The 18400-nt window shown below is 41.4% G+C and overlaps 1 protein-coding gene across 1 annotated transcript in view; it reads left to right on the top strand.

Annotated features, from left to right (window-relative positions):
* The window catches only part of LOC126483634 (dedicator of cytokinesis protein 9), a 344753-nt gene that overhangs the window by 198092 nt on the left and 128261 nt on the right, over positions 1–18400 (top strand). Inside the window, exons 20-22 of the mRNA XM_050106687.1 lie at positions 8708–8854; positions 10465–10660; positions 10748–10926. Of these exons, the coding sequence (XP_049962644.1) occupies positions 8708–8854; positions 10465–10660; positions 10748–10926 (522 nt within the window). The remainder of the gene's footprint in view (positions 1–8707; positions 8855–10464; positions 10661–10747; positions 10927–18400) is intronic.

Below are 18400 nucleotides of genomic sequence, written 5' to 3'. Positions count from 1 at the left end.
AATACTGCTTCTTATGATCCTGTGGCCTTCCCTTCCCTGGCTACACCCTGGGAGGAGGTCCAGGCTGGGAGACTTTGAGTGAAACCCTTTCCCCACTAACTGGTCTGCACCAGGACTGATGGGGACACTTTCACCGCCACCAAGCTATTGTTTTGTGTGGAACCTATTGAAGACAAATTTGGTAAAGTGGACTCTCTGAGTAAGATGTGGTCAGGTTTGCTGTTAATCAAAACTACTTCTGCTGCCCAATCTGCTGCTCTTCATGCTTATGACCATCTTGGCAACATCCTCGTGTCTATTACTCCTCACCAGCCTTTGAACATAGTTCAAGGAGTCCTTAAGAACAATCACATCAGTATCGGTGCCTTTACTCTGGCATTTGAGGGTTTACCCTCCTGGAGAAAACTAAGATAATGGTGTATCGGTGTGAAGTGAAGCTTTACAGCGGTATATCCTGCCGTCCATCATTATTAATGGACTTGTGACCTCTTTTGGACCGTTGGTCACCACTAGTCTGTATGTGAATGGTCTCTGTATCTGGGCTAGTTCCCACTCAGTGTGGGGCAACAGCTTCCGGGTGCCAAGGAGCACACTTCCACATAAATGCTTACACATAATTTTCAATTCCGTCTGGGGAAGAAAATTGGCCTTGTCCTTGTCAAAGGAACCATCCTGGCATTTGCCATGAGCAGTTTAGTGAAATCACAGAAAATCTAAATCTGGAAGGCCAGATGGGATTTGAATCATCAAATTCTCAAATGTGAATCCAGTGTGCTAACCATTGTGCCACCTCGCTCAGTCTGTACATCATGATCTGGAGCTCTGTCTTGATGCCCAAAGCCAGGTGGTCCACCACTTCCATTTCTTGGTTCTTCTTTTTGACAACATGTTTACTTGGTTGCCCCCATCTCCTCCTTCTGAAGATTGGTGTTTCTGTAAACTCAATGCCCTTCACTTCCTTGCCCACACCTCTCATGGCGTGTATCGTTTGACTCTTCTTGCCTGTATCGGGCCTTAGTTCTGTCCTGTCTGGACTGTGGTTGTCAAGTTTATTGCTCAGCTGCTTCTATCCCATTGCTTCTCTTGAACCTGGTCCACCATTCATAGTAACCGTTTGGCCGCCAGTGCCTTTTGCGTTAGCCCTATCAATAGTCTTCTGGTTGACACTGGTGTCCCCCTCCCCCTTCCATTTTGTTGGTCCCAGCTCCTGGTTTCCTGTGCCGTTGCTCTTTCCCTGCTGACTCCTCCAATTCTATTCTTTTTCCATCTTTGGAGCATACCCAGGCCGTTTTCTGCCCACTGGTGGGTTTACTGGTTTGGGTCCGCCTTGGTTCTCTCAGCCGCTATTTCCATCTTTTCTCTTGTTCTGTACTCCATGTTCTCTCCCGAGCACCCCTTTCGTTAGTTCCTTGGTCCCAGATTCAGTAGGGTCTCTTGTGGTGTCCAAAAGTCTCCATCACTCCAATGGTGTTTCTTGTTTGTCCCTCCTGCTCTAGGGGGTGTTTCAGGATGCTATTATACTGATGGCTCTAAATCTGCCAATCACATGGGATATGCCTTCACTACTCTATAAACAGTCATCCCTTACTCAAGTTTTGTTGTGTATGGACTCTATGAGTGGCATTCAAGCTGTCACCTTGTGTTTTTCCTGTCACCTCTTGCTCTCTGCCATTTGCTATCTTCTCACATATTTTGACTATGCTGTTAGTTTGGTTGTTTTCTTTTGAGTTTCCAGCCATGTGGGTATCCCTGTTAATGAGCTTTCCAATTGTCTGGCTGGGGGACAACCATCTACCCCCTATTCTCTGTGATCCCTCTAGGGGTGGATTTGCACTTTTACATCCGATTCCTTTTTGATCAGTTGTGGTCAGACTTTCGGGGGGCCACGCCCTTGGCTAATAAATTTCATGTATTCTTCGCTCCACCTCTCCCTGTGGGAATCTACCATCTTCTAATCAGCCATACCAGGTTGACCCAAGGTTTTTTACTCCATAATGAATTTTAACACCCCCCTCCCTCCCCTTCCCTCATGGTGATCCATATTTTGCTGGCCTGCCCCTGCCTTTTGGCCTTCACACTCAATATGCCTTTTCACCTTTCTTGTCCTGGGTGTTAGCGGATGACACTCGAATGGTTATGTTGGTCCTCAGTTCTCTTAGCAAAAGTGGTTTGTCGTCCCAGATTGAAGTACCTGAATTTCCTACTGGAATCAGAGTGCCTCGGTTAGCATTGGTGTTGGTTGGGAGGCCTTTGGCCTTGTCTCCGTGCCGGTCAGGTCCCCCCCCCCACCTTTATCCCCTATGTTTTGTCTAGTCATTTGTACTGTTTTGTTTCCTTTTTTCTTGTGCCTTCTTCCCCTGGTGTTGTTCCGTTCTGTCATGATCGTGATATGGTATTGGGATGCTGACACCCCAACACCCCTGGGGTGCCCCTGTTCTCACACTCTCTTCGTCCCTCCCTCCTGTTCTCTACTCTTCCTGCAGCCCTGATCTTCTTGTTGCCTCTTTGTTTGCCCATTTTCCCAATTCATCGGCTGAACTGTACTGTTTGTGTTGCTCCTCCCTCATTTTCTGCCATCTTACATCGTATGATCGATGACCTCACTCTTTGACCCCCTCCACTCCCCTCCCCCCTTCTCCTGCCCCTCTCCCTCAACCTACTAACTAACCATTAGGTTCAGAACCAAAGGCCCTGTCATTGTCACTAGTAGCCAAAATGTCCATCCCAAAATGTCACATTGAGTCCTGTTTTGCAGTACCCCAGTGTCTCATAATTCCATTAATTTTGTTCTCCTTGTGGTCTTGCTCATGACAGATGATGATAGCTATGACTGAGTCTTGTGTTAAGTACACCCAAGGAGTTTCTACGTTCTGAAGTGACTGGATTGCAAGGTTGTCCCATGGGTATTTGCCTAGGTGTGTTCTCGTAAGGAATTGTCCATTTCACCTATCCCAGTGACAGTTTGGATCACTGTGGAGGGCATACAATAACCTCTTCCTCCTGGCATTGGCACAGCTCTTCTGCTGCATTCAATACATAAGTCTTCCTAACAGGTATAACTAACATAATCTCCTTTGTTTCAAGAAGGATAATTTTCCATGAAATCCCCCCCACCCCCCCACCCCACCCCTCCCCCACACACACTTCACCAGACATGGGTGTATTACAAAGCATTTGTATCTTCTGTTAGCACCTGCTACTCCGATCACCCTCCTCTCTTCTCTGCTTTGGTGTATCTCTTGATTTTAGTGCATATGTGCAGACTAGGTGGGAGCAGCGTGTTCACTTTGTCATGCCATGTTTCTTTTCTTACTCCCCAACCTCCTTTTTTATTGGGACCAGTGTGAATAATGGTGGTAAAGCCTCTGGCACACTCTGATATGGCCGAATGCAACCTGTGTAAGTAATGGTGGTAAAGCCTCCAGCACATTCTAAACTGGCCAAATGCACTCAACTTGGATGACTGTGGTATGAGTAGGGAACTGTAATTTCATGTTAACTAGTGAAGTCATCTTGACCACTTGGTACAGACCTTGGTAGCAGCCATAAATGATTTTCCCATTGGGGTGTATGGGCCCAGCAACACCACCTTTTGCCGTATGTGGTATTTAAGCAACTTGGCATTCTGTTGCCCCATTTGCTTCTGCTGTTCTCAGGCCTCTGTGTTTGTGTTTTGCATTTTACGCCATGCTGGTGGCAAGGTTTTCACGAAATTCTGCTCTGTCTCACTTCCACTGTGGGTTTCAATATCTCGTATGGTGAAGACAGCATTGAGTACCATCATACCCTGTGATGTTGGTGGGAAGTATGGAGGCTTGACATTGAACTCAGGAGTCTCGGAGACTGGCTGGAGTGTAAGACATTAGTACCCACTGGATGATCTTGCCTCGATGGATCCATTTCATAGCCCAGAACTATGAGGGCTAGCTGATGGCTCGTAGATCAGTTGATTTGCCTTGTTGGTGACATTCCGTGCTGCACTTAGATCAATCAATGACAGTAGGGTACTTCATCAGTTGAATGCACACTGTCGAAGGAATGAAACTTGTACAAGGGGAAACATGAACATAAAGTTCAAGAATATTAAGTGGAAAGAAATAAGTGGTATGGGCTATAATAGTGTGATGATAACTAAAGAAAATGGAGTGCTGCCACCAAAAAATGTGTTCAACAACAGGACAAATTAACAAAAGCCAAAATACAGGTTATGCAAACTAAGATGTCATTTAAACTTCTACGTTTATCAGCTACTGCTTAGTAAATTGATGTTTTCTTTCATCATATGACTGAAAGATACTTTGCTTGTATTAATTATGTTGCAAAATTATGCCTGAAAAATTATAGTGACACTTAGAACAGCTGCAGCTGATGAAGTGACATTATACATGAAAGACAGAAGAATAGTTGTACACATTACGGTATATTAATAATTTTTACTTATGGACCGTCTGACAGCAACTGAATAAAACACAATTTTAGTGCCATACGCGTTTCGCCTTTATTTTCTGCAAAGCATCATTAGTGGCCTGGAATATGTACATATGTTAGCTATTTTATTTACATTTTTGTCATTGTGCCTGTAGGTTATAAACAATTCTGGTGGTTGGTATTTGCTATTAAGTAGTAATGTTTTGAACTGTACTTACAGGTTGAGTGGACAATTTCCTACATATTACGCTCCTGTTGCATTTTTGGTGTTGTTCTTCCTCTTATGAACGCCATCTAAAAACAAAGATGATGTGACTTACCAAATGAAAGTGCTGGCAGGTCGACAGACACACAAACATACACACAAAATTCAAGCTTTTGCAACAAACTGTTGCCTCATCAGGAAAGAGGGAAGGAGAGGGAAAGACGGAAGGATGTGGGTTTTAAGGGAGAGGGTAAGGAGTCATTCCAATCCCGGGAGCGGAAAGACTTACCTTGGGGGAAAAAAGGACGGGTATACACTCACACACACACACACACACACACACACACACACACACACACACATATCCATCCACACATATACAGACACAAGTGTGTGTGTGTGTGTGTGTGTGTGTGTGTGTGTGTGTGTGTGTATATATATATATATATATAATGTTGGGAGTAGGATTAAGATTCCACTGCTGAAGCCCAGGCTATCCGTGATCTGAAGGCTGACCGGTCCATCGTCATTCTTCCGGCGGACAAGGATTCCATGACCGTGGCTGAGGGACTGCGTCAGCTTTCAGACAACACCACATACAAAGTTTGCCAAGGTAATCCCATTCCCGATGTCCAGGCGGAGCTTCAAGGAATCCTCAGAACCTTAGGCCCCCTACAAAACCTTTCACCTGACTCCATCAACCTCCTGACCTCACCGACACCCCGCACCCCTACCTTCTACCTTCTTCCTAAAATTCACAAACCCAATCATCCCAGCCGCCCCATTGTAGCTGGTTACCAAGCCCCCACAGAACGTATCTCTGCCTATGTAGATCAACACCTTCAACCCATTACGTGCAGTCTCCCATCCTTCATCAAAGACACCAATCACTTTCTCGAACGCCTGGAATCCTTACCCAATCCGTTACCCCCAGAAACCATCCTTGTAACCATTGATGCCACTTCCTTATACACAAATATCCCGCACGTCCAGGGCCTCGCTGCAATGGAGCACTTCCTTTCACGCCGATCACCTGCCACCCTACCTAAAACCTCTTTCCTCATTACCTTAGCCCCTGACCCACAACTTCTTCACTTTTGAAGGCCAGACATACCAACAATTAAAGGGAACAGCCATGGGTACCAAGATGGCCCCTTCGTACGCCAACCTATTCATGGGTCGCTTGGAGGAAGCCTTCTTGGTTACCCAGGCCTGCCAACCCAAAGTTTGGTACAGATTTATTGATGACATCTTCATGATCTGGACTCACAGTGAAGAAGAACTCCAGAATTTCCTCTCCAACCTCAACTCCTTTGGTTCCATCAGATTCACCTGGTCCTACTCCAAATCCCATGCCACTTTCCTTGATGTTGACCTCCACCTGTCCAATGGCCAGCTTCACACATCCATCCACATCAAACCCACCAACAAGCAACAGTACCTCCATTATGACAGCTGCCACCCATTCCACATCAAACGGTCCCTTCCCTACAGCTTAGGTCTTCGTGGCAAACGAATCTGCTCCAGTCCGGAATCCCTGAAGCATTACACCAACAACCTGACAACAGCTTTCGCATCCCGCAACTACCCTCCCGACCTGGTACAGAAGCAAATAACCAGAGCCACTTCCTCATCCTCTCAAACCCAGAATGTCCCACAGAAGAACCACAAAAGTGCCCCACTTGTGACAGGATACTTTCCGGGACTGGATCGGATTCTGAATGTGGCTCTCCAGCAGGGATACGACTTCCTCAAATCCTGCCCTGAAATGAGATCCATCCTTCATGAAATCCTCCCCACTCCACCAAGAGTGTCTTTCCGCCGTCCACCTAACCTTCGTAACCTCTTAGTTCATCCCTATGAAATCCCCAAACCACCTTCCCTACCCTCTGGCTCCTACCCTTGTAACCGCCCCCGATGTAAAACCTGTCCCATGCACCCTCCCACCACCACCTACTCCAGTCCTGTAACGCGGAAGGTGTACACGATCAAAGGCAGAGCCACGTGTGAAAGCACCCACGTGATCTACCAACTGACCTGCCTACACTGTGACGCATTCTATGTGGGAATGACCAGCAACAAACTGTCCATTTGCATGAATGGACACAGGCAGACAGTGTTTGTTGGTAATGAGGATCACCCTGTGGCTAAACATGCCTTGGTGCACGGCCAGCACATCTTGGCACAGTGTTAAACCGTCCGCGTTATCTGGATACTTCCCACTAACACCAACCTATCCGAACTCCGGAGATGGGAACTTGCTCTTCAATATATCCTCTCTTCCCGTTATCCACCAGGCCTCAATCTCCGCTAATTTCAAGTTGCCGCCACTCATACCTCACCTGTCATTCAACAACATCTTTGCCCCTGCACTTCTGCCTCGACTGACATCTCTGCCCAAACTCTTTGTCTTTAAATATGTCTGCTTGTGTCTGTATATGTGTGGATGGATATGTGTGCGTGTGCGAGTGTATACCCGTCCTTTTTTCCCCCTATGGTAAGTCTTTCCGCTCCCGGGATTGGAATGACTCCTTACCCTCTCCCTTAAAACCCACATCCTTTCATCTTTCCCTCTCCTTCCTTCTTTCCTGATGAAGCAACAGTTTGTTGTGAAAGCTTGAATTTTGTGTGTATGTTTGTGTTTGTTTGTGTGTCTGTCGACCTGCCAGCACTTTCATTTGGTAAGTCATATCATCTTTGTTTATATAAACAAAGATCATTTCCTTTACTAAGTGTAGTAGGGAGCCAGTGCTGATGTGTGTTTGTTCATTTATTGCATGTTTGTTTTCTGCTATGGCTTTCTGGATGTGGAAGTTTTCTTGCATTTGTATAAGATGTTTGTCATGGTTGCTTATTCCCATTATTTTCATTTCTTGTTCCGTGTTTGTAGGATGATGGTTGTAGTGTTTTAAATGCTCTGCAAATGTGGAATGGTTTGTTTCATACTTCCAACATCTGATATGTTCTTTGTATCTTGTTTGAAAATTCCTGCATGTCATGCCTATGTATACTGCATCACAACTTTGACATTCAAGTTTATATATTCCTGATTGTTGGAATTTGTCTCTCTTGGTAGCTGGCTGGCTTAGGTGTGATTGAAGGGTTTGCCCACGCTTATATGCTATTTTGAAGCCCTGTCTCTTTAGGATGTTTGCAACTCTGTGTGTTAGTTTATGTGTGTCAGACAGTCCATAAGTAAAAATTATTAATATACCGTAATATTACACGCAACTGAGGAAGACAGGACTATAAAAGTTGAAGTTGTACACATGTTCCAGTATTTCATGAGTGTGTAGGATCATCACACTTGAATGTCTTTTACTGTCCAGTTATCTTGTATTTAAACCAACATCTAGTTATCTTGTATTTAAACCAACAACTAAGCTACAACATTTTCTTCACCATTTTACATTTGTTTATTGTCTTATTGCAAGATCAAGATACTTGTCACGACATATTACATATAAGTCATTATATTTAAATTTTGTGCATTGTTTCTTGGCATTTCCAACATGAATTACAATAGTATTTGTCATTATAAGTTTCTAATCGGCTGAGATGTGGTGTTGGTCCAAAGGAGGAAGAATGGGTGATTTGTTGCATTACTAACCCCCAGAGTAGTTCTCTCTCTCTCTCTCTCTCTCTCTCTCTCTCTCTCTCTCTCTCTCTGTCACACACACACACACACACACACACACAGCATGCCAAAACCCTGCGCTTTCAAGATTATGTGAGTTTAGATAGACAGACAGACAGTAAAACAACAGTAGCAGACAGCATCTGTGTTTCTCTCTCTTAGCTTGCCTAGTTTCGTACGCAGGTGCACCTTTCATGCACGCTTTTGTGTACTATGACATTTTGGACCTTAATCAAGTTTTCATGCATAGTTCTGTATTTTATTGATTTTACTTTGAATGATTTGGAGATGCACTCACTATTGATTATAAAATTTTCAAACACTTAAACTTCTTGTGCTATAACTTTTAATTTCTGTACTATACATACTGAATTTGTATATTTTCTGAAGCCTGTATTGGTAATGAATCCTGAAACTTAATATACTTTTTCTTCCAGATGCATCGAAATGAAAGATTTGCTTCTGATTTCTTGTTCAGAATACAGAATCTGCTTCAAGTTCTGTGTCCTTACATAATACAAAAGTACAAAGAAATGCCTATAGAAACTCAAGAGCTAAATTGCAGTATTGCAAGTTTTCTCAAGGTTGGTGTATTTTACAAAGGACATTAGAATAAATCTGATTTACATTTATATCATATGTCACCTCCAAAGTGCTTCTCTCATACTACGTGGAAGTGGCGAAACTGAAAAAATTAGTAGGATACCTATTGTTGTGCACATACTCTTCTCACCTTTGATAACATGACTTATGGAAAGGAGCATGAGATGATGAAATTATGTAAGATTTCTGCACAGGCTTAACAATAAAAGAGTGTCTACATACAAAACATCATATTTTGTGCACATTATGTCTAGAATAACATTCATGAAAATCTTATAAAATTGATAAAATAATTGAACCCCATGCAATAAGCAACTTTGTAACTCTAGAATAATATTAAGACTATGCACTTGAAATTCAGCTCTATGTGTGGAAGGGTATTTGGGACATATAATTAATATGAAAAGGAAAGTTGCTACTCACCATATAGCGGAGATGCTGAGTCGCAGATAGCCACAACAAAAAGACTGTCACAAATAAAGCTTTCGGCCAGTAAGGCATTTGTCAAAAATAGAACACACACACACACACACACACACACACACACACACACACACACACCTGCAGTCGAAGGCAACTTAAGCCACACTGTGAGCAGCAGCATCAGTGTGTGATGGGAGTGGCAACTGGGTGGGGGTAAAGGAGGCTGGGGGGGGGGGGGGGGAGGGAGGGGAAGGGATAGTAGGCTAGGGGCAGCAGACAGTGATGTGCTGTTGGGAAGTGCACAGGGATGAGGTGGAGAGAGGCTAGGGCAACTATGTGCAGTGGGGAGTTGAGACAGCAGGCAGGGGAGAGGTGGGGTGAAAGGGGAGGGGGGGGGGCGGGAGCAGAAAAGGAGAGAAGTAAAAAGGCTGGGTGTGATGGTGGAATGAGGGCTATGTAGTGCTGGAATGGGAACAGGGAAGGGGCTGGATGGGTGAGGAAAATGACTAATGAAGGTTGAGGCCAGGAGGGTTATGGGAATGTAGGATATATTACAGGGAAAGTTCCCTCTTGTGCAGTTCAGAAAACTGGTGTTGGTGGGAAGGATCCATATTGTAGCATAGCGGATAAATAAATAGACTTTCCCTGATATTTTTGTCTTTAATAGTTATTGGATATTGTTGATAATTAGTAATCACACTTGGCACTTTGGCAACTATTTAGTTAGCTCCATCTAAAATTGAAAGAGGCAAAATGCATGTAGCACAACATATATTCTGGCAAGAGAACTAATTTAACTCTCTGATTGTAAACAGGTGTTTCTTAGTTTCACACACAAATTCAGCTGAAATTATAAACATAGCTGTCACTGAAATGAGACCTAATACTCGTAAAGAAGAGGAGTTGGTAGTTGCCCAGAATCTACAACATGAATTATTACCACCTATCCTTCATTCTACAAGCCCCATTTGTATTGCATGTATATGCTTTAATTAATATGTGTCATTGTTTACTATATGAGCTATGTTTACTGAATATTAAAATTTTTAGTCTGTTATAAATTCTTTAAAATTTTAATTTTAGTCAGAAATTTATAGGTTTATCAATAGAAAATAAGAAGTTCATAGTGTGGTCACTGATATTCTCATAATTTCTGTTGTGTTTCCAGAGATGTCTAACATTCATGGACAGAGGCTATGTGTTTAAACTCATTAACTCGTACATGGACAAGTTCAATCCAGGAGATCCAAAAACTCTTCATGAGTGTAAATTTGTTTTTTTGCAAATTATTTGCTCACATGAACACTATGTGGCCTTCAATCTTCCAATACGCCATTCAAGAATAGGACTTAAAGGAAGATCAGGTAATAAATAAACTTGTAGCTCAATTTCTTAGCAGTCATTTTATGTTATAAATGACATTCATACTACGATAGTAATTGGTTTTTCAGACTATGTTGATGGCTTCTGTCTGTCAGAAGAATTTTGCAAGCAACATTTCCTAGTTGGTCTTCTGCTTCAGGAAGTGAGAACTTCACTAAATGAAGTCTCTCAGATTAGAAAAATTGCTATCTCCACTCTTCGAGACTTATTAGCAAAACACGAACTTGATGACAGATATCAAAATAAGGTATATCTAAAGTAATAAAATCTATTTTATTTCATAACACATCAAACTTATTGGAGTTGTTCCTTGTGTGATGTTTAATCAGTGGAATTGTATGTCCAAAGTTGCAGTACCAACAAACGGTTTAAGTATTGCTCCATCTTTCACAGTTTTTGTGAGAAAATACATGTTTCTACATTTATTGTCAATGATGTTAGTGTGTTATTTTCCAGAATATATCAAATCAAAAAAAGTAATTATTGTAGCGCAGTTATGACACATTTTGGTATTGTAATTTTATAAAAGAAAAACATGAAAATGTAAATGAAGCAGTTGCTGCAGTCTCCAGATTCTGATATTTTATAGACATGTGAGATTAAGTATTAAGTCATGGTCATGGTCATATGCACTTGTCAAGGTGTATTATTAATTATTATTATTATTTCATATCACAAGCATATTTATGAAAAGCAGTACTGACTTCATTTATTAATTTTCACTATAGTCAATATAATTGATCTGAGAGATTCAGCAACTGTTTAGATAATTAACGTAATTCTCATTCATTGTTCTGTGTCAGTTGCACATTTTTAAAATTAGATTACATGTTTTGTTCACTTTGGATAATCTTCAGATCTAAGTAGTTGTGACAGTAACCCATCCTGTCCACTCAGAACCACATATCAGAGTACAGTACCCTGATATGTGATTCTGAGCAGACAAATTGGATTGTTGATGCAACTACTTAGATCTGAAGATGATCCAGAGTGATTGGAACATGGAATCTAATTTAAAAAATATGCAACTGAGATGGAACAATAAATGAGCGTTATCTTAATTAGTTTTACATTAATTAGACTAAAATATATATGAGGTTTGGAACTTTAATATTGTCAACTATTTATTTAAAATTACGAAATAGATATATTTTTCAAATTTTTACTGTCCTTCAAAGTAGTCACCAGCACTGTGTATAATCAGTTGCCAGTGATGTGGAAGTCTTATGATACCCTTAGCAATGCCAATTGTGCTGATAGTGTGAGTGGAGCATCTATTGCCTGATGAATCTCTGTAAAAGTTCTGAAGCAAATGCATCATTTTAGGAATCAGATTGACATCATGAGGGCTAAAGTCCGCAGAGTGTGGTGGGTAGTACAGTGCTTTCCAGCCACTATTGATCAAACAAATTAGTCTGAACTAGCACCATATCTGCCCGAGCACTGTGCTACAAAACAATGGATAGGTCTTGCAGAAAACGTCACCCCTTCTTTCTTTAACCTGGTCACACGCTGTGCCCAAAAATGAACAGCTTAGAGAGGGAAATAGTGACACTTTCTGCAGGACTCAGCCGTCATTTTGCTAGTCAATGTACCACCCACCATACTCCATGGACTTGAGGCATTGAGGCTTCAACTTCATTCCTGCGATGAAGGAAGCACTTCATCGCATTCACTTCTGAACTGTTACAGTGATTCATCAGACAGTAGACTGCCCCACTCAAACTGTCAATACATGGGCACTGCTAAGGGTATCCTATGTCTTCCACATCACTGACATATGTTCATATACAGTGCTGGTGACAACTGTGAACAGCAGTAGAACTTGGAAACATGTATCTGTTTTGTATAAATTGTGAATAAATAGTTAACACTATTAAAGTCTTAACCTTCAAAGTAATGTGCTGTTAGGACAAGTTTGAAATGAGAAACAGCACTGGGTTAAAACTGTACAATTTAACAATGTTAACCTAGTACCAGATCAATACACTGTTTTCACTTGCTGCACTGTTTACACATACTGTGTGAAATGATGTAAACTGAAGCTTTGAGAGGTGTTTGCTTCTCCCTATTTGGTCATTTTTATGGGAAATCTCTTCTCAGGTTGTTTGTAGTTCTACCGTAACAATTACTCAGCATGTGTGAAATAGGCTTTGCTTATTCAACTTGAGTGGTAAGCATTCACAATTAGATTCCCAAATGTCTTTGTTTAACACCCCCTCACCCCCCAACCTCCACCCTCCCACCCTCGACAGGCTTTTCATAGGCTTCATATGGTCTATAGCAGATCCTCTGCTATGGGGGTCAGAAGCTGTCCTGGTATTTCAGCTTCACAGATATGTTTCGCTTCCATGCACTGAACACAGTTTTGCCCATTCTTACCTCAATAATTGTTATCTTACAATAGAAGAAGGGGTAAGAATAAGGGTCAACCATGTCCTAAGCAGATGGGAGACAGAACACTGTTTTTTTGTGCCAGTGATGATGTACATGTGTTGATACATTTATGAGGAACCAGGAAAACTCTTCATGGGAAACTTCATTTCTCATTGGTGCTTCCTGTTGACAGAATGCAAACGGAAATCACAAATGTTATCAGTAAATAAGAGGCATATTAGAATGGATCGCATGTAGGATCAAGCCATTGGATCTGAAATTTTCAGTCAACAAGGCTTTTATGGAAATTGCATCTTAAACTTCCACTTTTCTCAGTGAATTTTGTGATAGTTTTATTCAGTAGAAGTGCAAGTGAATAATTAATTCATACAAGTGAAACATATTTTTAACTTGGTATATGTATGCTATGAAAAAGAGAAAAATAGTTATAGCAAAACACAAGCTACTAAAAAGACAAATTAATCAACTGGAATTTGAAATTGTGCAAAAGTTATTTAATAAAATAAGTGTATCCTAACTTCCATTCTCCCATTGTTTAACAATTTACATACTCTTATCTTATATTAGTGAATAACGTTTGAAGCGTAGCAGTGATTTCATTGGCAGTTACTAAGTTGCATTAAAACAGATGTTTTATTTGAGTGTATTTTGTGCATCAATGAAAAAAATGAATTCTGAGTGAGTTGAATGGTGGTGTTATTGGCAGCTCATAAATCTGTTACTTTAGCAGTTGTATTACTAATTTGTTTAAGAGTCGTATGAATCTGATAATTTTCTCAACCAATTCATCTTTGCTTCCATTATAGGTTTTGGAACTTTAGTTTGTCATTAACTAAGCCACCTAGTAGATCCTCAAAATTAAAGGTTAAGCTTCCCTAACATTGAATGGCCCTTATCAAGACCACCATCATGATCAGTAACAGTTTGCTATTCATACACCAGATAATTCGTTTCATTTAGATTGCATTGTGATTGGTTGGCTTTTCCTGCTTCCTTGATACTACTACTACTACTACTACTACTACTACTACTACTACTTTTTTAAATACTGTGGCCTAGTTCCATAATTCAGGTGTGCAAGAGCTTATGTTGCTTCCCTGTAAAGTAAAGTGTTCTACATATTCCCTTTCCAATATATTGCAATATTGCACTTAAAGTGCTCTAAAATTTTCTTTATTTAATGAACCTTATGGAGTTGTATGTACCCGTCTTTCTTTTGATGCATAACACTAGTCCCTGAAGTGATTCTGAATATCTTCAAATCACTAAAGCTATCAGTTCATTGTCTTTCTTAAGTGCAGTAAACCATCAGTGTTAAGCACAAAGAAAATTTTTCTGGAACTTTTGTGCTTCAAAAAAATGGATAATCAACATCACTTCTTTTAAATCTCATCTTAGTTATGTATTTATCCACTGTCTACTTCAACAGTTATGGGTTTGCCTTAACGTACCTTTAAATGACATACTCTGTTAGAGCTATCATTATATTCCTCAAGGTACTTTACATCAGTAGTTTTCTCTTAAGTCACCACACAATAGTTGCATGATGTCAACATGACGTAATTCTGCCATCTGTTATATAAAAAGTACCAGAACAGCATCAGTTATGACAGTCAGCACCCGATGAGATGCTTGAGGTGCGATTTCAAACTAACGTGCAAGAAAATGGAGAGCATTTAATCTAAGAACATCTTTGAAAGACACTAGGTTCTTATAGCTCTGAACAAAACTGAATTATATTTTCATGCCATAGGACTACATCTGATTATAACGTCCCTTTTTTGACATGCTTGAGTTATTCGGTGTACTGTTGGATATAGCAGTCTTCCGTGCATGACATTTCGGCTATGTAACTCGTCACCTAAATCAGGTGCAATCGGAGACTGATTGCTGTATGGAGTCCTCTGCCTTCCCACCCCTTCTACGGTCTATGCTTGCCACCTTCTCTCGCTGTCTTGGACCACTAATGCAGGCACCACCCTTGGGAGTCAACAACGTCTGAAGCTATGTAGAATGCTTCCACATGCACCACACTTGGGAGACCACACTGTCTGACATCCAAAATGCCACTCTCACCCCCAGGTATTGCCCTTGAGTTTACTGTTTTGGTCCAGGTCGACTGATCACTCCCTGTTTGCAGTTCATGTGTGTTTGAGTCATAGTGGGATGTTCTGTTGTTAGTCCGTCCTGCTTGGCAATATGCTTGAGGCTTCTGTGTTGATGGGATCTGTATTCGTTGGGCCTTTAACAGATGCAGTGCAGACTCTCAAGCTTTACTCAGCTAATAGTTCTTGTCCTGATTTATTACGTTTTCTGTTAGTTTAAAATTGAATGACTCAGTCACTGTGCTGTTCCAATGTCTGGGTCAGGATTCTTGTTTCTTCCTAGCTCATGGAATAATCAAGTTCCAGGCAGTGTTCAGCACAGTTTTAATCTGCCAGGAAGTTTCATATCAGCGCACACACTGCTGCAGAGTGAAAATCTCATTCTGGAAACATCCCCGAGGCTGTGGCTAAGCCATGTCTCCACAGTATCCTTTCTTCCAGGGTGCTGGTTCTGCAAGGGTCGTAGAAGAGCTTCTGTGAAGTTTGGAAGGTAGGAGACGAGGTACTGGGGGAATTGAAGCTGTGAGGACGGGTCGTGAGTCGTGCTTGGGTAGCTCAGATGGTAGAGCACTTCCCCGTGAAAGACAAAGGTCCGGAGTTCGAGTCTCGATTCTGCACACAGTTTTAATTTGGCAGGAAGTTTCAACAATTCTTGTAGTTTGTCCAGCATATGATATGTCACATTGGTAAGGTGTACTATAAATTTATGGCTTTTGTAAATCAATGTCACCTTTAACACTCTTTGGTAGGTCTCTGATCTGAAAGCAGAATTCAGCAGCGTAGAAGCCATAAGCATGGTGCCAGGTAGAATGAACTGACAGCAAAATGGTCCAGAGGGACACAAACTATAATGGATTGCAAACAGAACATGACAATTTGACTTGGATGAAAAATTGGTTACCGTAAGGCAGCATCTGCAGGTGTGGATGGCAATCAGAATGTCACACAGTGGAGACACTTGAGGGTGATGCCTTTGGGAGCTGACCGTAGATGGCATCAGAAGCCAGAAGGCACAAATTACAGGCACGCTCCATCCAACATTGTCATAGGTAGCGTATCATGCAAAGAAGATTATGATCTCTGGTAATACACCCTACAACTAGAGAATGTTAGCAAATTGCCAAGAAATCCTGAAGAATCACAAGTCCCTTGTTTGTTGTGATAACTCCTAAATTGCCATTCTAGCCTTGTGTTTATCCATAGAACCATAAACATTTACTTTTGTTTTGTAATTTACATAAAAAGACTATTATCTTGAAGAAAAATCTTCTAAAACACATGCCTGGTCGTCATTCTAATATTTCTTGATCCGTTGCTTCCTTCCATTGATCTCAAGGATTTGATTTCCTAGCTCCTTGAATCATTTGTGGTTCTCCATAATATGTTAAAGCAGCAGCTACTCTATCTCAATTGCTCATTGGATGTTTAACTCTCGACCATTCATGTAACTCTTGTACTGTGGTTAAATTTTTCATCACATCTTATTGAGTCATTATGTAGTTTTCACTTTTATCGCTATCATCAGAATTGTCTTCAGTTTCAGTTGTGGTATCTTGAAAGACTTAAAATACATCATAATTTCTGAAACAGGAACACGCTCTCTTCTGAAGTAATTCCTGTTCTTCAAAAATGACATCTTATAACCTGATTTATATGTTATCTTCTTTTGATTTTGTTCATTTAAGAATTAGCGAATGGAGCCTGTTATTTGAAAATGCTTTGCCCTAGGTTTTTGCCATGCTGTAGCTTAGGAGTAGATACCTCAGATATATCTGAAAGTCCTCTTCACTTAAAAATAGATGAAAGGTAGGATTTAAATAATTGAAGGAGTCAAGGCCACGAGTCAGGATTTATCATTACAGTTCAATGGCGTAGCATATTAAAGTGAAAGTTGGTGACATGCTGTGGGCAAGAGTGTACACACTTGCTATTACTGCAGGCTGCAACCCTCTCGCTATGACCTCATAAGGGCTGCAAACTTAAAAAAATTCTATAATCATTTGACAACATTATGAAAAGGATAGATTGCGTCTCACTGTAGAGGGGAGAGGTTCAGTTATAAAGGGACTGCTAAACATGTGAGCTTTTCGACAAAAGGCTTTCTTCTAAAGTACACACACACACACACACACACACACACACACACACACACACACACACAACCACTGTCTCTGGCCATTGAAGCCAGACTGCGAGCAACTGCTCAAATGGGAGAAGCAGTCTGGGTAGTGGGTGTAAGGAGGAGGCAGTGGGGACATGGTAGAACAGGTTGGTGCAGTTGGGGGGGCTAGACAGGGGAAGGGAAGGGGAGGGGAGGGGAGGGGAGGGGGGAGGGGGAAGTAGAGGAGGGGAAAAAAGACTGAGAGTGCTTTGGTGGAATAGAAGGCTGTATAGTGTTGGAGTGGGAGCGGGAAAGGAGGTAGGTGGGTGAAAGACAGGGACTAACAAAGGTTTATCATCTCGTAAACTGAATAAACTGGAAGATGCGTATGTACAGCATCTTGATGAAATATCAGCTAGTATAATTCCACTTTGAATTCATGAAACATGTAACAGCCTTAATTAGGTTTGTCCTTAGTCATTTTGAACACTGTCTTAGTTCATTTGAAAATGTGGACCAACCACAGCGAGGTCTGGTAGTCCAGTTCACACCTCTAGTTTATTCACTAGCTTCCCAGTTAACTACAGCTGAGCATTTCATGTTTATCTCTTCTCAAGGCACATTCAATAAGCACCATTTCCGATCATAAATTTTATGCTGCATAGCTTAGTCCGGAAACTGCCTGTTTTGCAGTGTCTATGGCAACCCTTTGAAAACAGCTTTTAATATCTGGATAAAAGAAGTGTTTCTGCAATGGAAATTATTAAATGTGGAAAGAGAAAGGATAGACGTGGTACTCCTGGTGGAGTAGAAAGTTGAGAAAGGTAAAACTAGAAATGTTAAAACCAAGTAAGGATAGATGACAGACTCCAACGCAGTAACTATCCCCATCACCACCACCACCACCACCACCACCTTCCCATCCTGGAGGATACTTCACCAGTGGACTGTAGTTACAAAGATCTTAGTCAGTTCTACAGAACAAACACCACTGGTTTCATCCCCTCCTCCCCTCCCAGGCTCCAAAAATTGGTTCTAAAACGCTACTTTTGAAAGTCTGTGGTGAGAGTAGCATCACAAATGGCAACCACAATCTGCTGACTTTGGTGGCATATCTC

This window comes from Schistocerca serialis, chromosome 6, assembly GCF_023864345.2.
Source record: "Schistocerca serialis cubense isolate TAMUIC-IGC-003099 chromosome 6, iqSchSeri2.2, whole genome shotgun sequence".
In the NCBI taxonomy this organism is placed as follows: domain Eukaryota; kingdom Metazoa; phylum Arthropoda; class Insecta; order Orthoptera; family Acrididae; genus Schistocerca; species Schistocerca serialis.
This window is presented reverse-complemented; position numbering and strand designations above follow the sequence as displayed.